Below are 21285 nucleotides of genomic sequence, written 5' to 3'. Positions count from 1 at the left end.
ATGACGGGACAATATGTCAACAATAATTCTGGGAATATTTTACTGGTACCACGTATTGTTGTTTGCTATTTCGATTATTGCTATTTTCTCAAGCAGTTTTTCAACTAAATAATAGATTTAACTTAAGCAATTATTCAGATGCTGTAATTTCAAACCTCTTCTGCTCTCTGAAGGTTTCTGGCAGGTTAATATGGTGATGTGTGTGCGGTATTTGTTTAGAAAAGTCTGTGCACTTGTAAAAAAAAATGTTTCATTTGAGTTTTAGTTTTATTAAGTTAACAATATGGTGCCATGATTCATTTCTGTTTTGAAAAACATATTTTGTCATGAAAAGCTATTCTCCTCTCTTCAATTACATAGGTATCACTGCTAACGAATCACATGAATGACACACAGTGTTATGCAACAGAGAGTTGCATTTATTATAGTTCTAGGTATGTTGTGAATTAGTCCAGAAGTCAAGGCTTTGCAACAGAACGTGTTAGAGTAACAGTAAGTGGCTAAGTGTTACTGTTGTCTGCTTTCTTCTGTGATCATGCTATGATTATTCATAGCAAACGCTTGCAAAAAGTTGTATACCATCTATGCCTCACTAGCACAAATCATATTTTTAAATTTTTCAAAATCCATTGTATGTTTTCCATGTCAACTGGAATGTATGTATATTAGATTACATTCAATTAGCTACAAGTGCTAATAGCATTTAGCATCACTTAATTACTGACATGTGGTTAGTTGTTCAACCATGTACTTATTCTAACAGCACACAACTAAAATTAATAAACAATAGTGATGTGAATGCTAAAATTATTAGATCCCTAATGGGATGCTATTAGAAGTGCTATTATTGGCACATTATTGTCTTTTTGGCATAATAATGATAAAAATAATTTTAAAGCATCATATTATTAACTGGGAGAACTGTGTAAGAGCACATAACATCCTGACCAGTTGCTCCAATGGCTTATTTCATTTGCACATTCCCAGCCAATCGGGGATTTTATTAAGTACTGAGAAGGGAGTATATAGGGAGTTGTATAATACAACTTGTATTGACCTGTTGATAAAAGGTAAGAAAAGCTGTATAAAGGAGAATGTTACATAACATACCTTAGTGTGTTTTTCTTTCAAAAACTTCCCTAAATCCTCCACTGTTTTATTTTAATAATTTATTCTCTTTTAGCGCGCTAATCACTGTTAGAAACGGTCTGTTTTTTTTCTGCTCGGTGAGCGCGTCCATTCCTCCGCAGGGGTCGCCACTATCACCATATTTATTATAAGTGACTCCCAACTTTAATGTTTGCCCCCTACAGGTAAAAACATTGTTCTGCCATTAGGTCTTCATCGACTTTTGGTGGACTCACATGCATTATAGCCTACATGAAGGACAACTTCGTTACCTGCTGCTCGTCCCACACCCCTCCCATCTGCCCCGGTGGTAAAGGCTGGAATAACCTTGGTGTGAGCCCGTCGAGCGGCTGGAGAGAAGAGCGAGAGGCTGAACGGTACGGCAGCTGAGGATCGGAGATTGCTGGCGTGAACATGGCGGAGACCGTACGCTCGCTCTTCGACTACCAGGACCCACACAGCCTGGACAGCGACGGAGAAGGCGTCAAACCGGCACCGCCACTGCGGGGGTGAGGGAGTCAATTAAGCAACGACATATATATGCTGTAACAGTAGAAAACTGTTTCATGACAGTGTTTTTCAATGACAGCCAGACTCGGGTGGGTGTGTGCGCGCATGTAGGGTGTTGTTAATGGAGCTAAAGTTGTAAACATAGGTTATCTGTAAAGTTTGTCAGTGAGAAAAAGTCACATTGAAAGAAATTGTGCCGGAAAATCGCTTTTTATCGTCATGGCAGCTTGCTTTTAAACGTTAAAGCCACCATACAAAGCAGCTCCAAAGAGGTGTGTGGGCGCGTGCGCGAGTTTGCGTCTGTGTGTACATGTGCGCGCATGTGTGTGTCTGACAGTGAATTCACCTATTGGATGCGTCTTTTTGAGGAACAAATACAATAAATGTATACTGTTTCAATAACAACAACACTCAAAATGTTACTTTTTTTCAGATAAACCCGAAAAAGCCGAAGTTTAAACATGTGTTGTGTCTTAAACTGTAAATAACAGAAGTTTTTTAGAAGGTAACTCATAATGCAACTGTTCAATTTCACAAAGTTATAAAAATGTTGGAGTTAATACATTGTCAAGTGTTTCCCTGTGTGTGTGTGTGTGTGTTATTTGTGCATGCGCCTGTGTATAGCGTGCATGCGTGTGTGGTTGTGTGAGTGGGAGAGAAAGGCACACACACAGGGAGGGGGAGAGAGCGTGAGAGAGAAAGGAGCAGCTCTGTGTGTGTGTGTGTGTGTGTGTTTGTGAGTGAGTGAGTGAGAGAGAGGGAGGGGGAGTGGTGTGTGTGTGTGTTTGCATGTGTGTGCGTGTGATACAGCAGAGGAAGGAGGAGGGAGTGTGTGAGGGATGGGAGGGGGAGAGAGTGTGTGCGTGACAGAGACAGACACTGTGTGTGTGTGTGTGTGTGTGTGTTTGACTGAGAGAGAGATGGGGAAAGGGAGGGGGAGCGCAGTGTGTAAGGAGTGTGTGACAAAGAGAACAGGAGTGTGTGTGTGTGTGTGTGTGTGTGTGTGTGTGTGTGGTTCTGTGAGCTTATGTGTGGTTGAGAGAATGAGTAAGTGTGTATGTGTTGGGAAGACAGGGTGTGTTTGAGAGAAGGGAAAATGTGTTTTTAAATGTGTTTTTTACTGTGTGTGTGTGTTTGCACACATACATCCCTGTGTGTTATTGTGTTTGTGAGTGTGTGACAGAGACAGTGGAAGAGAAAAAGAGAAACTAATGGTGAGTGTGTGTATATGTGTGGAAAAAAAGTGGGAAATAAAGGTGTGTTTACTGTGTGGCAGAAGAGAGTGAAAGGATTGTGTGTGACTATGAAGGACGTGTGGTGTGTGTGTGTGTGTGTGTGTGTGTGTGTGTGTGTGAGAAGGAGCATTTAAAAAGTGTATGTGTTTGTGTATGTAACAGTGTGTGTGTGTATATGTGTGTGAGACAGAGATAGAGGGGAAGTGTGTTAGAGGCACAGGGAAGGGGAGGGTGTGTGTGTTTGTGCATACGTGTGTGTTCGAAGAGTGGGGGAGGGAATTTGAGTGTTTGTTTGTGTGTATGTGTGTGAGAGCGGGCAAGTGAGAGAGAGAGAGAGGGATGGGAGTTGTGTGTCAGTGTGTAAGCATGAAGGACGGTGTTTATGTGTAACCAAGTGATGTGTGGGTTTCACTGTGTTTTTAGAAAGCATGATAATCAAATGTATGATTGGTGGAGAGAGAGGGTGTGTGTGATATTTTGGATTGTGTTAATTGTAATTGTGCTCTCTAAAAAGTAAACTAATTATTTTATAAGATGTTACTGTAAAAACAATGCAGAAAGTGTGTGTCTGTCTTTAAAAAGCTGAGATGTGTGTATTTTGATGAACACAGGAGGGGAGGTTGTGTGTGAATGTGTGTGTGAGAGTGTGTGTGTGTGTCTCAGAGAAGAGAGAGCAAGAGGAGAGAGGGTTGTGTGTTGCAGAGTAAGAGCACAGAATGAGTGTGTGTGTGTTTAAGAGAGAGTGAGGAAAAGAGAAGGGAGGGTTTGTGACAGGGTGAGGATCCGTGTGTGTGTGTGTAAGCTTTGAAACAGAAGAGGAGGGTGTGTGTGTGTGTGTCTGTGTCTTGAAACTGAAAAAGAAGGCTTGGTAGCTAGTGCATATGCTGTGTGTGTGTGTGTCTTTGTGTGTCTTTTCTGTGTTTGTGTATTTGTTCTGGAAGGGGGTGTGTGTGTGTGTGTGTGTGTGTTTGTTCTGCACTTAGTAAGAAAAGGAGGGAGTGTGTGTCATAGGGGAGACAGACACAAGGTTTGTGTGTGTGTATATCTCTGTATCTATATATGTGCGTATGTGGCTCCTAGACAAGGGCAGTGTGTTTGCGTGTGTCATACACAGGGAAGGAGAGAGTGTTTATGCATCTACTTTGTTTATGAAAGAGGAAAGGACAGTGTGTGTTTGTGTGTATGTGTGCGTGCGTGCAAGTGTGTATGTGCTGCTCAGAGGAAAAGTATGTTTGTATGTATCTGCACACTATGTGGGTGGTATAGTATATGTGAGAAGGGGGCAGGGCGGATGGTGTGTGTTTGTATCTGTTTTATTATTGAGGATTCTGTGTGTGTGTGTGGTGGGGAACGAGAGAGAGCGTTCTGCATGAAGGACGGAGTGTACGTGAGGCCTGTGGAGTGAGTTTGGGCATATGTTGTGTGTGTGTGTGTAATCCAAATGTATGTGGATTGAGCAGTAGAAACAGTTGTGTGACAAGAGGTTGTGTGTTTGTATCTGCAACCACACACATATTTGTCTGTGGATGAGAAAGAATAATGTGCTTGATGGAACATGTGTGTGTGTGCAAGACAGAGGAAGAGCGATTGTATTGTAGCAGATATGTATGAGTCTGAGAATCTGTAATGTGCAGATTGTATGCGTGCATGTTTGCCTTTGTGAGAGGGAAAAAGTGTGTGTGTGTGTCAGAGATGGAACATGAGACTGTGGGTTTGGTTATTTGAGAGAGAGAGAAGGAGAGAGAAACCAAGCACTGGAGTGTGTGTGTGTGTGTGTGTGTGTGTGTGTGTGTGTGTGTGTGTGTGTGCGCTTCAGTGAGCTTTCCTATGTGTGTATGTGCATGTGAGCTTTAGAGAGAGGGGGAGGGGTGTGTGTGCGTGTATGCAAGCTTGGCTAGAGAGAGGATATTTGTGTGTACTCTGAGTGTGTGTGAGTGTGTTTGCGTGCCTGTAAGCCTGAGAGGGAGGGGTGTGTGTGTGTGACTACATGTTTACGTGCTTGTGTGTGTGTGTGTGTGTGTGTGTGTTGTGTTTGTGCATGCATGTGTGGCCAGAGAGGAGGAGGGGATGTGTGTGTGTGTGTGTGTGTGTGTGTGTGTGTGTGTACATGTGGACTCTGTGTGTGTCTGTATGTGTGCTCACGCATATGTGGGTCTTGAGTATGGACTTGTTTGTGTATTTGTGCATGGATGTGGGTTGGCAGGCTGGGGTTGTGTGTGTGTGTTTTAGTTGGAGTGAAGAAGGGAGAGAAATGTGCAAGGAGAGAAGAATGAGAGAATCGATTGGGAGGGTGAGACAGGACTGGGGTATTGAGGGGTCAGCTCGCTGAAGGAGTGAAGGTGAGACAGATTTGGTTGGCGAGAAAGTTCCCAGATTCTCACTGAACCAAAGCTGAATACACAGACACACACTCAGAATACCCAAAATTATCCAGCAAAATATAAACTCTGAGGAAAATGGTGTATTTCTGGGAAAAGCTGGTGACCTGTTGGGATCAAGTGCAGCTCAGGACTGGTTGCTAATCCTGTCTCTGTGTGCCACATGAATGTGGAGTGTGAACAACTGTTGCACAGCATTGTTGTTTGTACAGGCTGGGAAATAATTCAGCACCATAGATTATTGCCTTTCACGTGTGGATGATATAACTATATGTTATGTCTAAATTAATGATTCCAAGCTAACTGTAATTCAAAGCAAAGCTCATTGGCTTGTATTCACACTTAATTTGATAAAACAGTCAGTCAGTAAATGGACCTCAAGGTCTTTACAGAGCCTTCAACACTTTTTCACCTAATCATCAGATGGAGTTTGCTCAGCTGTCATCACATTACCCAAGTGTCTAAGTCTGGGTTGTGATGGAAACTAGGAAAAGCTTATAAATGACTAAATAGTATCCTAAAGTTGGTATTTCTAAGGTTACGAATAACTTTAAACTACCCTGATTGTGTTATGTTGCCATATTGTGATATATGATAGTATAGGTCAGTATAGGTCAGTTTGTAGATTACAGTTATTTTGCTCATATAATAACGTTGACTATGTAAATGTAAAACAGAGCTCATTTTGGTTTATAATTTCCCTACAAATTCATCAGAAACACAGCAGTGTGTTGTGACATAGCCACAATTTGTTGTTGAAGGATGTTGGTTGCCACAGAGGGTCTTATCAATGTATTATTGACGGTAGGATCGTTATGTGGTCATGTGATTTTTACAGCATTGTGATAAGTTAAATACCAAAATTTTGGTACAGCAGATTGTAGGAGCCACTTCAGTTTATCACTGATGTGACATTTTTTGGAGTAGTTTGAAATGGTTACACAGTGCGTAGCACTACTTCTGAACTGATGTGAAAGACTGTTCAGATGTTTAAATAAATTGTTTGATCTGTTATCTGTGTTGTGAGCAACAGCACTGTAACATTTTTTTTTATTAAGTCTTTTCTCACGGTGAAGTGTCAATCATCACATGGTGTCTTGATAATTAGCATCTTTTTTTTTTTTTTGAGTAGGTTTTTAAAGCCAAAGATTTTTTTATGGTTGCTTGTTGCCGTGAAAGACTTCTCTGGAGGAAAACTGTACACATGTGAGCACAAACACAGGCACACACCCTTCTAGTGTGTGCCTCTTAAACAGACATGCATGCATAGTATCAGAAGTGCAGATAGGAGTGGAGTAGATCAATACAAAGACAGTGGGTCCAGTTGATATTTCTGCTGAATGAGTATCTTTTGCTCTGTTTTTTCACTTTCCTTTTTTTTTTTTTTTTTGGTTTTGTCCCCCTTTCCATTTTTTTTTACTTGGTCTCTTTTCTGCTGCTTCACTTTTTCATCCTTATCCCATCATCCACTCCCCTATTCATCTTTTTTTTTTCTCTGTTGTTTGCATGCAACCCCCCCCCCCCCCCACACACACAGTAATGAACATTTCAAAATCCAAAGCACGATCTTCCTATGGCCTAGTTTTAAGAGCCTCCAATGACATGCAAGTAAAAAATAGACTGACGGAAAACAATATTGAGATCTGTAGAAACAGAACTAGCCCAGAATCAGCAGAGGCAGGATCAGTTTGGCTGTTCTGAGTGTGGCCGTTTCGGCATGGATTTATTCTGAAGACAATAATCTTGCCTGGGCATTCTGGGCTCACACAGGTGGCTGCGTTTGATATTTGTGCTAAAGGCACAGTTTTAGTGGTGATCCACAGCTCAGACCAGTCGACTCTAAACACTAAGTAGGTTGCAGAACCTTACTAAAGTCACTGTTACTGTTAACGTAATCATCATCTCAAAATTAAGCATGTTGATTTGTCTAAAAATTTTCAATCATATTTATAGTTGTGTGTCTGTCCCTCGAACCTTTACAGTAATGAAATTGTTATGAATTTGTGAAAAAGGGATAGTGTGAATAGGGTAATTTTAGTTTTTGTTCTTATAATCTAAAGTTATTTCCAGCCATGAAACATTACATACTGGGAAATTCACACAAAATTAAAGAAGTGCCAAAACATTTTTATTCCTTTTTGCTATTTTTCTGTTGTGTAACATTTATATGTAGGGCTTTGTGTACTTTTTTGGTACTGGCCGAAGTGTGTTGTAGCTAATTCTATCATGAACTGAAAGTTGTTATTACATGTCTGGTGAGTTTTGTAATCTACGTATTCTTTGATCAGAAGCTTTGTGAATCAAATAATAAATTTATCAGCCCTAGACTGCATTTTATTTAGGTAAAGTTCTGTGTGGATCATCAGCGCTTTTATTATTTGGTTTATTTTCTTAAAGTATTGTTTTTTTTCTGTATGCTTCAGTACAAAAGTATTTTCTTCCTGTGGGTAGATTTAGTTATTAAATTAAGTGATCTTATCAGCACTACTATCAAAATCTCATAAGACACCCATTCCCATTTTTATGGTTGTGTTTGTGTTTATGATATTTTGTCTTCCAGTTTGTTGTTTTTTTAAGTTGTGTGATGTTTTCTTCTAGTTTAAACTATAAACAGTGACTTTGTGATTTAAGAAGTGAAATCATAAATTACTAGTGGTGGTCCACAGCAGATAGTATCTGAATGGGAATACACAGCTCAGTGAAATAAATGTGAATAGGTTGATATGCAAGTAAGATTATGTCTAAGCACTGGAGACATTATTAGACTCTTAAATTAAAAAATCTCCTGCACTTTCTAAACATTTAAGTATGCTTTTGTCTTGAGCTTGATTTCATTTCTAAACCTGGAGAAAAAAATAAAAACCAGTACATTCAAGAATCGCTTTGCAGAGACTTTTGTTGGGCTTGGACTGAACTCATTTCCAGGTTAATCAGTGCTGACAGTGTGAAATCTAAAACCATGCACTAGATTTTACTCATTTTCCAGTCACACAGTAAAAACACATTTAAAAATAATCATTGTTTAGCTACTGATTCCTTAATTCTGTGTTTTTTAATATTGCATTTTTTTATAAGGAAGTGCTAAATGCAGTTATTATTGATCCATTATTCGGTCGTTGATGTATTTGATCACGCTCTGACCTGATTGATTTAAGTTTTGGCCAGTAGGCCAATTGATTAAATGATAATTGGACATTTGTGTATGTCTGTGTGTGTTCTCTGTAGGCGAGGCTGTGGAAGGAAAAGGAAAGGGACGCCTGTGAAAGTCTTTGTTACACACACTGAGGAGGAGAGTGTGCCTGAACAGAGCTTCAGCCCAGGTGTGTGTTTGTGTGAATTATATGTAGATGTTATATTCTTACTGCCATCAACTGTGTGCATATGTGTTGTACCTCTACTTCTGTCTTTGTGAGGACCATTTTTCAACATATTGCTATTGGAGTGAGGGCATTTTTGCTGGTCCTCACTTTTTCAGACTCATGATTGAGGGTTAGCTCTTGGTTTAGGTTAGGGTAATAGTTGAGGTTAAGCATTTAGGTGTGATGAGTAAGGTTATGGGTTAGGGTCTAGGGATTGCATTATGTCAATAAGTGTTCTCACAAAGATAGAAGTACAAGTATGTGTGTGTGTGTCTGTGTGATTGGTATGGGGGTGGAGTGTGTGCAAGTGAGTGTGACCTACTTTTGTGTGTGAATGTGTGTGTGTGTTTGTGTGTGTATGTACTTGCCTACGTAAGTGCTGTGATGTGCACCTGTGTATGTGCTCCAGGAGATGGGGTGTGTGTGTCCACACATTCTTGTCTGCAATTCTTTTATTACTGACTTCTGCTGTGATCTCAGGTGATCGTAAGGAAGCAGCAGAGAATAAACGGCCCACACTGGATGGACCTTTCTACAATACAGAGCCATCTTCTCATCAGACCTGGTAAGTGGACATTTGTGTGAATTGGTTTCTGTGAGTAAAGTGTTGTTTTTTTTCTGTTTGCTTCTTATGGTAAACATTTTGTATAGACATCAGTGTGTACGCTGGCTTGGATGCAGACCTATCTAACGGATTTAGAAATCACTGAATGGTTGCTGATCTTTATTCAGCATTTGAGGACAGCTTTCCCTGAGAGGATCACTTCTAAATCCCGGTCCTTAGGACTCACTAACTGTGTAGGTTTTTAGCCATATAATCAAGCTGATTTATACCTGAGATGTCACAAGAATGCATTCGACTAGTCAGTATGACAGAAAATCAGCACAACTGAGAATCACTGCCCTGAAGCACTAAGATTAGCTTTTATGAGTGTGTCTCATTAAGCTCTAGTGGATCTCTACAGCAAAAATAAACTTAATGACTAGAAGAATTTAAATACAGGAAAAAACATTATAATTACAAATATATCTCTTCTGACAATATAGCTTGATAGAAACAATTGTGAAACACAGTTTCTCAGAGGCTACAGTGTTGTTAAACACTACAAAAGTAAATATTTCCAATTTATAATTAAATAAAACAGAACAGTTTAAAATCTTAACATTTTAGAATCTAGAATGAGTAAATGTTTGGTATTTTTCCTTAATAAAGCAGCAGCCCATCAGAGCAGGCTCAGTACAAAGTCTCCACTGGGTCCAAGACCAGATCCTGCTCAGCTTCTACACCAGCTCCAGCTCCAGCTGCTTCTTCAGCCCCAACTGCAACACCGGTCCTTGCTCCTGCCCCGGCCACTGCGACTTCAGCTCGGGCCCCGTCTCTAACACCCGCGTCCACAGCTCCAGCTGCTCCAACACCCTCTGCTCCGGCCCCAACAGCCAGCTCCTTCCCTCCATCCCCCAACTGCCGTATCCGAGAGGTCCACTGTGGGAGCCAGGTGCGGCTGGTTGTTATTGCCATCCGAGACATCACCAAGGGGGAGGAGATCACTGTGGATTACAGCCTGACAGAGTGGGGAGAGAACCTGGTCAGTGCCTTAAACGATAGATACATTGACAGTACATACATAAATAAATACAGTGTAAATACTCCAAGATCATTTTTACACTGTTAAATCAATGGTGGTAATGTATCTTACATTTTGTTATTTTAGCTTTGAAATGCTGCTAGAGTGTAGGTCCACTGAAGAAAATATCAACAAAAAAATTTGCATGAAAGATAAAAAATGCCTAATCATTTTGCACTGATGTTCAACAATCACTCATGAAAAAATAATTGTAAAAAGAAGAAAATGCTTATGCCAGCCTCTCCATCAACAGCAGCCTTAATAAATCAGCACACATTGCAGCCACAGGACATTTTGTTTTGACTGGGCACAGCTTCTCTTGTGAGGTTTTGCTTTACAGTGTAATTTTGTAGTTTAATTTGTTGAACCTTTTTTCTTAACATAACCTGAGCCCAAACTTAACTGTGACCTTGACTCAAAACTCAATTTCTCATCCAAATCCACCCACTTTAGAAGATAATGATCTCACTTTTTACATTTTTCTGAGTCTGTTGACTCATAGGTGTAGAAATACACTCATAAACTGTGCATATCTGTGATGACTTCAGATAGGCAACCATATGTGAGTTCACACACTGTTGATCAGCTTCACACACTTCACGACTGCCTGTCGCACACACACCTATTCACATTATGCACTGCACACATATTTAATGCTACACACACAAAGCAAGGCAAGGCATGGGGTTACCATGGTGATGGCTGAGCTCCAGCTCTACCTATAGTGCTTTAGCAACAGTAACCATGGTTATTATTACATGACATCTGTTCCTTTAACGGATCTCAATAGATTGGATGTATTCGTTCAGAAAACAATTGAAATTAAATAGACAAAACTATTATCTATAATCTATTTGAATATCTTCAATTTTGCTCAGATGAAGTCTAAAACAAGTTTCTGTTATTGTCTGATTGGTTTTCTCTGTTCTAAGTATTCCAGCATGATTGATAACCCCACATTTATTGCTGATAAAATGTTGACAATGTTTGAAAGTGTCTCTCTTCACTTGTTTTGTTTGTTAGTGGGAGATTTGGAGACCTAATCAACCTCTGCACTCTCACCCAACTGTGGAGTGGTGTCCTCCTGCACTCTGAGTGACAGCTTAGACTGATTGTGATAGCAAACATTAATGAGCAGCTTGTTGACTATTGCAATGTTTCGCTGTGTCCCCCAGGGTTTTCGTGGTACTGTATCTCCAGCGCAACACGAGTGCCACTCTGACACTGAGAATAACAATATCAAGAAGGTAAGAGACACAGTACCCATTTCAGAAAAGTATCCAGTTACCTTGAATTTCCTTTTTACTTCGCAGGAAGGTTATAATTGATATCATATGTCAGTTGATCTCAATATAAGATACTATTCAATTGACAGTTCTTTGTCAGTTTTTTGATGTTTATGCAGAACAAAATATACAAACTTGAGAGTCTGCACTATACTATCAAACAGAAATATTCAAGTGGACTTTTCCTATCACTTGAATGTAATCAGTATTTGATCATTTATGAAAGTACTGTGTAATGTGAAATGTTTTTAGTGAGTCTTCAAAGAACTGTCACCTAAGTCTGCAGCTCTCCTTGGCTTCATGAAGCCTTATAGCAAGTTGTTCTGCTGTGTGGCCACCAGCTTTACTGTTTCATGTCACAGGTTGTCGTTCTTATAGCATTGTTTCTGGCTGCAGCAAGCAGCCGTTGAGAGCAAAACTTTTAAAACCCACTGTACACTAGCGGCTCAACATCAAACAGTAGACACAATTAGAGGCTCACTAGTGAACATAGTGGTGTGTTTAGTAGCCGAAGGGTAAAACTGTTGAACACCAAAAACAGTAAAAACAACAGAATATTGGAATTACTTTAATTAGGTGTTGTGCTTTTACTATTGATGTGTAAACAGGAAACTCTTTGCCCTAAAATGTGACAGATGATATGTTAATGTTATGTTCATAACTTATTCCTGCCATTTTCATGTGGCCAAAAAACAGTTATTGTAAGTTCAAGATAAACAATTCCCAAATTTTAACACCTTTAAACACACCATCATTGATATGTTTGAAAATTAAATTTTAAAGCCTAGTAAAGATCCAAGCTATGTGGGTTTGTTTGGCTGCCCAGTATATGTTTGTACTGATTGTCCCATCACACAAAACAGTGGTATTACAGAGGCAGTGTATTTTCATAAGAAAATATCAGATGCATCGAGCAGTGGCAGAATTTTTACTCTTTGACTTTTTATATACATCTTACATATTATTCTGTTCTGTGATGTGTGTTTTTGCATAACATCTGTGCATGGTGGCTGAGTGGTTAGCACTGTTGCCTTACAGAAAGTAGGTCGTGGGTTTGCAACCTGGCCTTTCTGTGTGGAGTTTGCATGTTCTCCCTGTTCTTGCGTGGGTTTCTCCGGGTACTCCTGATTCCTCCCACAGTCCAAAAACATGTAGATTGATTGGTGACTCTAAATTGCCCATAAGAGTGAGTGTGAGGTTGTTTGTCTCTATGTGGCCCTGTGATGGACTGGTGACCTGTCCAGGGTGTACCCCTGTTTTTTACCCAAAGAGAGCTGGGATAGGCTCCAGCAGATTTCTGTGACCCTGGTTAAGGAATAAGCAGGTATAGAAAATGTATGGATGGATGGATGGATCTGTGCAGCGACTGCAAAATTTGATGCAGTTGTGTTGCTCTGCTCCACCTACAGGCCAACACTTGTGGGTGGACACCACTGATGTTGGAATCAACATCATCATCATTAAGTGTTCCTCCTCCTCCCCTGGATAATTGTTTTATTATGTATGCTAATTGTATTGGATATCATTGAGTATAAGTGTCTTAAAGTAACTTAACCCTCTTATGTTTAGTGTCAGTGCACTGTTATTAAATGGTCTAACTGGGAAACATTGTGTTTCATCTCATGTGCAGACAGTTCGCTGCAGGTTTGCAAGTGATCATCACCATTTGCTTATTGCTTTAAAATTGAATGGCTCCTGACTGACTGAAGATAAACACATGTTCATAGTAAAGTTAGCAGTGACATTAAAAGTGGGAGCCATAGAGCCATTGCAGAGAGATTCCAGAAAGTGACCAGTGAGAAAATGTGGAACACATCTTTAGTGGAATTAATCTTATTGTTAAAAAAATGAATAACTAAACAAGAGTGCTCTGATTCTGGTACTCTGACATCCACTCCAATCACTGGACAGCTGGTGACATGTTTTTTCCCCCTATCTGTCACTGTCTTACTTCCAGGAGGATGAGCCTCTCTCTCTGACAGCCCAGCAACAGGAGTATGTCACTCCCTCTTGGTCGCTGTCTCCCTCTTCCTCACCCATCTCCCACTCTGACGGCAGTGAGTCAGACGGTGGGGATGAAGACAACGCCAGCCCTCGCGGACGGGCACCACGCCGGCGTAAGAAACGTCGTGGCACCCCTTCAAAGAAAAAGATTCCCCATCGAACTCCACCTGGTCGACCACCGTCAGTCTCCCCGACCAATGCTCCACATCATATCCGCCCGCTTCCTTCGCCCCACGCTGCAGCGCAGGACACTCCTCCTTGCTCATCTTCCTCCTCCTCTTCAACCAAGCCTGTGTTTAAAGCCCCGGCTCCACTGGGCTCCAACAGCACAAGCAACGGCAATGCAAATGGACCTCGAGGAGGAGTGTCAATTGAGTCCATGCGGCAAACCTGTGACTACTGTGGACGCCACTTCCGCTCCCTTGGCCGCCACTTAGACAAACACCACGCCCACCAACCCGAAGTGTGCTCTGCCCTTGTTGAGCGTTACACACAGATGCCCCGCTTGCATGCACAGAACACAAACCCTACACACGCACATACTCAGCAGCACTCAAAACCAGCACAGGTCTTGGGACAGAACTGCAGCTCAGATCTTGCTCAGAATGGGATCCAGGACCTCTCTATTTCTTCTCCCATTCTCACTGCAGCCAACCAGGCACCTGTTTCCTCTGGAAGGAACTCCACGCCTCCTGTGCTGACTCCTCCAAGAGGGCAGAACGCGGTACCGGTGTCCGTCTTAAAGAGGAGCCCTCCGCCTGTGGCTGTGACACAGTCCAGAAAGGGAGCGGTGAGAAGGCTTAAAAAGGAACGACAGGATGAGGAGGACGAGGATGAGGACAATGAAGATGAAGAAGATGTGGAGGTGGTGGAAGTAAAGAGGTCCAAAGAGGAGGAGGATGTAGAGGTGGTGTGTCCTCAGTCCTTCAGCAGCAAGTCAGCCAAAGAGATGGATCCATTAAAAGAAGAGGATGATGAGGATGACGAGGAAGAAGATGAAGAGGAGGAAGAGAATGGAGTGATGGAGGTGGAAGATGAAAGTGGGACAGAAGATAAGGAAAAGCACTTGCTGAGGTAATTTAAGGTCTTTGCCTACTTCTAGACAAATTTGTAGGAAAGTTTGGATAATTCTGCGACACTAAAGAGTAATTTGTACCCACCAATTACATTATTTTTTCTCTTGGTTGCACATGATTACCAATGTTTTGCAGCTGTAAATACATTTGGGAAATGCAAAAGACTGTGTTTGACAGGCAAATTCACATATTTCAGGCCAAAATCAAAACAGAAGTTGACGATTAAACACTGTAGCATTAAAATTGTACGGGAAAGAGTGTTGAGGGAAAAAGAACAAAAGGAATTAAAATAATACTTTTAATTTGCGGCTACCAGCACGCCTACACCATAACATATAATAGGTCTTTGCAATCTATTAAGCTTTTTTACCCTCAGGGTGCCTTTGGTATTATGAGTGTAGCTTATATAGCTACAATATGTAGCACACAATATATGTCAAAATGTGAGTAAGTGAACCCCCTCCAAGAAGAGTGTTGAATAAAACTCAACCATGGCTTCCAAAAATTTTGAAAAATGCGAGGTAATGCAAGGGTTAATCACCTCTAATACCTACTGGGCTTTTTAGTAACATGGCAGCTGGTATATTAAAAGTTACATTGCATGATACAGTAATAAAGTTGATCCTTAAGTGTTGTAAGGTCATAGAAACTTTTAACTTAACGGCTCACTGTCTCTCTTTTTTCAGTAGTTCGGGACGTCACCACATGCTGCCGCTGCTCTCATCGTTGTCCTCTCTAGTGCTGTACCTTCGTCGGCTGCAGCACTCAGCCTTCTTGTCTCTGTCTCGGCAGCTGCAGTCAGCCGAGGCCTGGCGTCTTCTCTGCCACTCTAGCCTGGCGCTCCTAATACTGTATAACCGACGTCGTGAGTGTGAGGTCTCTAAGCTTTCCATTGCTGAGTATCGCGCTCGCTTCACTCCCCAGTGCCCTGTTCCCGTACCACCTGGAACCCCTCCAGCTCTCACACCATTGGAGGCATCCCTGTCTCCCTTTGAGCGGCTGGTGCTTCCTCACCTGCCTCGGGTGGGGGTCCAGGGTAAACGTGGACGTGTGCAACCTCTTATCCTCCCCCCTCACTGCGAGCCCTGCCTGGAGCTCCTTCTGCAGACGAGGCAGGATGTAGGCGTTGATCCTGCAAATCCATATGTTTTCGCCAGGCCCTACCACTCCCCAGCCACACCACTGCGTGGTACTGACCTTCTCCGCAGCCTAGCCCGCTCCAGCGGTACCCGCAATCCCCGTGCCCTGACTCAGACCAGGGTCCGTCGCCAGGTAGCAATACTAACCCAACTGCTCCTTCTGGGAGAAGGAGAGGAGCCCGGGCAGCTGGGAGGCAGCGCTGTGGAGAGGCTGGAGCACTTCCTTGAGAGGGAGTACCATGTGACACAGAATTGTGCTGGAATTGGCCAAGACCCAGGGCTGATGGGCAGAGTGGGCCGAGTTGTTCTGTGTGGAGAAAGAGATGGAGTGCTGTTCAGAGGAATGAGCCTGAACCACATCTGCCTGGAACTGGATGGTGAGAAGGATGGCTGAATGAATGAGTGGGATTAATGTTTTGTTCTGTTGTCCAAGGCAATTTATGTCATCCCTCTTGCTATGGTTTTTGCTGGAAAAGCCCCCCACCCACTCACCCGTTTTTGTTGGTGTTCATATGTGAATGGAAACAGGAGTTTTAATAACAGATTAAATTAATCTGCTTCTCTCCTGTCCTTTCTTACATCATCTTTCTGTGCAACACCACCCCCCGGCTCTCTCTAGTCATGTCAGGAAACTCTGCAGACTCGTACTCAGAGGGAGAGTCTGAAGGGGAGCAGGTGAAGGAGAAGCCTGAGCCGCCCACCCCTGCACCTGCTCCAAACCCTACACCTACCCTGCTGTATGTCAGGAAGGGCAAGAACAACGGGCGGGTGGGACGACCCAAGAAACTTAAGAACCCCCAGCCACCCCCTCCACCTCCTCCACCTCCGCCTGCAAACCGCAGGAGAGGCACAGGTCAGTATCAAGTGACAAAACAGTAGGTAACAAAAAGCAGAAAAAATATTAAGATGGTTAAAAAACATTGTAGTCACACCTGAAGGGCAAATGTCAAAACAAAGACAATTTGTCATAATAAAATATAGAAAACCACAAAAATGGCAGTAATAAAGTAATGAAATGAAAATATCAACACCATTGTAAATCTAGAACAGGTGGAGAAAAAAAAGTATGCTTAGGTGTCTTGTTTAGGTGTCTTTTCCCTGTGTGTCTGTGCAAACAAGTTATCAACATTAGTATCAAGGTGAGAGGAAAAAAAACTGGGGAAATTCCAGTTTGTCCGACATATTTTCAAGTTAGTATTTGAACGTGATGCACAAGATGTATCAGTGCATTTATCTAAGCTGATAGTGTTCACTGCTTAAATTGTGGGTAATGCACATAGCCGAGAACCCATGCAAAAGAAACAAAACAAGTTGCACAAGTTGAGAATTCTGCATTGAAAGTGACCTGCTGCATTCATCGTTCTCAGTAATGTTGGTGATGTAGACTGATAGACAGGTGTTACTGTTCTGGTCAGGATCCTCTGCTTATAATGAAGAACAACATTTATTTAAGACAAGTATTATTATAGATAAATACATTCCTCATGTGCAGTGATTTCAATTTCAAATTAATTGAAAATCTGATACATGAAAAAAATAAGGAATATGCAGTATATAAATTAATTGGGAAAGATTTGTAATTTTGTAGTTAATTCAAAATGACCTAGATCTGCTTAGAAGTGGCCTAGATTGTCAGTAAACTGTGTTGTAACACTTTCCCTTAAACATCAACATCAGAAGCAGCTCCCATTCCTAGTTTCAGTGCTTATGTATTTTCTGATTTGAGGGCTGAGGACACACTAACCTGAACCTCAGGCCTTGGTGTGGCTGCCAAAACCAAGAAGCATATGTGGAGCCTTTTCTACCTTCAAGTGGAACATTTGAATCAGTATTTAAGCAGTTGAGTACATATTATGCTTGCTGTTGAAAATTTCTAGGAACTACTACCCTATGACCCTACTATTGCATTCCTCCCTGTTTTAAAATTGCTTACCTTATTTTTTCAGTTACAATATCATGGAAACATGGAAACTGTAGGCTGAATTTGTCCACATAGAAATTCAGTATAATCTGATACATGTACGTTGATAAACAAAGACCTTGTGGCCAAGCAATCTAAATATCAAATGTTCTGATCATAAACATTGTAGTGAGATTGATTTTGCAGTTACAGTAACCCTACCTGTTTTCTGTTTGTGTGTACTTTTGCCATGTTCAATGAGCACAGTAGCAAGTTTAGAAATGAGAGCAGAAAAACAACTGAAATGTTTTATGATCCACAACAACTGTGACTTTTGATGTCTCAGTCTTTGTGGTTGCAAATGTTTTTAGAGTGTGAGCAGAAGTGCGTGGTATAGATCAATGTGAGGTCCCACTATCCTTGTGCCAAATTACAGAAGCTGTTAAAACACATATAGTCTATAACTCCATTTATCTCTAACCCCTTACAGGAAAGCGAGGTGTCCTGAAGCGTCCTTGGTCTGAGGCAGAGCGTGCAGCAGTTGAGGAACACCTGACCAAAAACATCAAAGAGCTCAAAGTCCCTGCCAAGGCTGACTGTGAGCGCTGCCTGCAACAGTGCCCTCTGCTGGTCAGCAACCATCGTGACTGGCGAGCCATCAAGTTTTACTGCCACAACCGCATTCAGCTTCTGAAGAAAAATCAGCGGCGTGAAAGCGAGCCCCAGCCCCTCACAGTCTGTTAAGAGGGGAGAGTGTTCGGAGGAATGTGCAGCTGATCAGAGCAGATCTCAAATGGTACTCTGGTGCCCAGGAAATGCACTAATTTTGATAGGACGGTCCTAAATTTCATTGTACTCTGTTGGTAGCATGGTTTGCTTTTGAAATGCCCTCTAATTTGACTTTTTTATTTGAGTCATCCAAGAACAGAAATTCTGATTAACTACTTATGCTGCTCTACTTTATAGTCTTAAAAAAATTACACTAGTCTTTATGGTGCTCCTGGTTTTAGGGTTACAATGCAAGTCTTGTCAAAAGCAGTGTACTTGGTCGGGTGCCATTTGAGACATGCCTTCAGAGACCATAGCACTGGCCACAGCCTATGTTGTGTTGTATATGAGCATTTTTTTCTCTTTCCGAAACAAATACACTAAACCGAAATGTAAACAAGGGAGGCAGTTGAGCCCTACAGTGTTGTTATATGAACGTCGTGAAGTAGCATTAGTGTTTTATGCACTTGGAGACGTTAATAGGACAAATGGCCTGTGCTCGGGCCACACTTTTCTTAATAGTGGCTTTATAATTAGAGTAGGCCTAACTACTGCTAACCTAGAAGAATAGCCAGATATTTCTTTAAACAAGTTCTTCTTTTCATACAACTGACTGTGCAATTCTGACTATGGTTTCCTTATATTTGCACCTTAATTTTCATGTAAGGTACTATTGATGAATGAGTAAACGCTTTTGAAGTTATTATGAAGTTTTGTTTTGTTTTTTTTTTTGTATGATGAAATGTTAAGTTGTGGGTTTCATGACGGAGAAAACTGAATGGCATCAGAATGTTGTGAAGTTGTGGATACCTAAGATGTTTAGTTAAACCAGAAACATATTAGTAAGAACTGTTTTGACACCTGACACATTGTTCTCTTTCCCTGAAGCAAATATACTGAAGATGTCAGCAGCTATTATTTTCCCCCAAAGCAGTATATTCATCTTTCCTACTGTTTGTTGTTTCTTTTTTCTGCCTGTTGCACATTTGTTATTCAGAGCAGTAAAAAGGTGCTATAGGCCAATCAACTGAATATCACTTTATATGTAGAGAGGAGATTACCCATGCTTATGTTAAAAGTTTTTTAAAAGTGGGCATTTATGAAAGCAGTGATTGTTCTGTGTTTGTTGTATTGTCTGTGTTTTTTAACGGCTAGAGCTCCTTCTGTTCCTTTCCAGCCACACTACACAATTTGCAGCTAGAACATGTTTCTCTTCAGTGTTGCTGGAAATCTGTATCCATCAGACTAAAAACCTCCATGAAACCTCAAGACAGATACTTGAAGTTATTTAAACCTTTTTCAGAATCTTTGTTTGTTCTTGCTCTAGCCTTGCCAGTTACACTGTACATAACAAATATATTAGCATTATGCTAACTGGTTGTTTGTGCTAGACTTTATGTAGCTTTTTCCCATTTCTGAGTTATTGCTATCTGTACATAAGCTTGTTTGTAAATACTCCTCAGAGAAACGAAGAAAAAACACAATGTATGACATGCCTTGTTTATTGTGTTATGTTTTTTCTTTTTTATAAGTCTTATAAAAATTTAAACTTCTATGCTTTGTGCTGTGTTTATTTCAGTGCTCTATTTTTCAAAGGTGAAAAGTTTATTTCTGGTGGAAGCTATACAGTGATTTATAATGTCAAACCTAAATCTTTAAATTTTGCTACTGTAAAATTTATTTGCAGCTTAGAAGTTTGTTTTATGCTTGGACAGAAATTTAAAGATTTAAGTCAGAAATCAAATGTGCTGTTATGTACATTCAATATAGAAGGTCATGTGAAAAGTTGGTTCTCAGAGAGAGGAGATGGACTGTAACAGGTGAATCAGGGCATGCATAATTATATATTCAGAAAACAATTTATACAGGGACATGAACATACAAAAGTGAACAAGTGCAGTAAAGTCATTTTACAACAGTGCCACAGATATTTATGTAAAGAATGAAGAAAGCAGAGTGGCTTTGGTATACTGGGCCCTATAGCTGTCAGTATGCTACTTCAGAGGTGCTTGTCCAATAGTTGAATAGTTTCAGAAATTCCCTCCATGTGTCCAACCATTTATGCAACTTTCCAAAACTATCAGTCCGACATTCACACACCCATTTCACTCTGACTGGTCACTTGTGTGTGGAAGACAATGTACACTGGATATCACTTTTTATTTCTAGCTCTTTTTTAAGTTGTTAGACTATGTATAACTATTTATGACCTTTTCATTTGAACAGTCAAGTGCAACACTATGAATATCATCCATTTTTTCTTTATTTAAAAAACACGTCGACTCTATGTAACTGCCAGCTTTTCTACTCTGCCTTTAAGAATGGAAGTTCATATTATTGTTAAACACAATTTCCTACATGATCAAGTAGTATTCTTCCATTTGCAATTCACAGATACGGACACTAGATGGAGGTGTTGGTTCATAAACAAGTTCAAGTAAACATAAATCCTACACATCAAAGTGTGTTTTCATTCCCTCTGATGGCTCTACATTGACTTACATTTATTTCCTGGAAACTTGCCCTAACCTTAACCTTCACGACTACTTGCCTAGCCCTAACCCTCATCCTACAGACCCCACAATGTGTGTACGCAGGTTTTGGTTCCCACAACATGAGTAATACCAAGTACACACACAGACACAGATGTATACTCGTATTTCTATCTTTGTGGTATCTTTGACATAATGCATTTCCTAAACCCTTACCCTAACCTTAATCATCACAACTAAATGCCAAATCTCCAAATGTCCTCAATTTGCCTAAATGTCCTCTTTTGGACAGAAGATAGAATTACAAGAACACACACACACACAATTTTCTTCTTGAATTCAGGCAGGCTTTGTAGACCACTCTGAGGGCCAACTGATTCAAATA

At 40.9% G+C, this 21285-nt stretch overlaps 1 protein-coding gene across 3 annotated transcripts; it reads left to right on the top strand.

The window, feature by feature from the left end:
* The first annotated feature begins 1139 nt into the window (after positions 1-1139).
* On the top strand, positions 1140-19961 carry LOC113128431 (serine/arginine repetitive matrix protein 1). 3 transcript variants are annotated; one of them, XM_026303757.1, is made up of 9 exons: positions 1140-1637; positions 8477-8571; positions 9091-9175; positions 9827-10196; positions 11411-11482; positions 13479-14599; positions 15288-16117; positions 16360-16593; positions 18131-19961. In XM_026303757.1, the coding sequence occupies exons 1-9, from the start codon at positions 1543-1545 to the stop codon at positions 18382-18384; spliced, it is 3156 nt and encodes a 1051-aa protein (XP_026159542.1). In that variant the 5' UTR covers positions 1140-1542; the 3' UTR covers positions 18385-19961. The 3 variants fall into 3 exon arrangements, with proteins under 3 accessions (XP_026159542.1, XP_026159541.1, XP_026159540.1); XM_026303756.1 differs by having other exon boundaries at positions 9824-10196; positions 15291-16117; XM_026303755.1 differs by having other exon boundaries at positions 1141-1637; positions 9824-10196.
* Positions 19962-21285: the final 1324 nt, after the last annotated feature.

The sequence above is a fragment of the Mastacembelus armatus genome, chromosome 1, assembly GCF_900324485.2.
Source record: "Mastacembelus armatus chromosome 1, fMasArm1.2, whole genome shotgun sequence".
Taxonomy (NCBI): Eukaryota; Metazoa; Chordata; class Actinopteri; order Synbranchiformes; family Mastacembelidae; genus Mastacembelus; species Mastacembelus armatus.
Note: the sequence above shows the minus strand (reverse complement) of the source record. Positions and strands in the feature narration are given on the sequence as shown.

What these genes read in the sequence shown, in the direction of transcription:
- LOC113128431 (XM_026303755.1), top strand. Translation starts at nt 1,543, where the DNA reads ATGGCGGAGACCGTACGCTCGCTCTTCGACTACCAGGACCCACACAGC. An exon ending in TGAACAGAGCTTCAGCCCAG is followed by an intron (nt 8,572 to 9,090) that starts GTGTGTGTTTGT and finishes CTGTGATCTCAG; the next exon opens with GTGATCGTAAGGAAGCAGCA. An exon ending in CAGAGTGGGGAGAGAACCTG is followed by an intron (nt 10,197 to 11,410) that starts GTCAGTGCCTTA and finishes TGTGTCCCCCAG; the next exon opens with GGTTTTCGTGGTACTGTATC.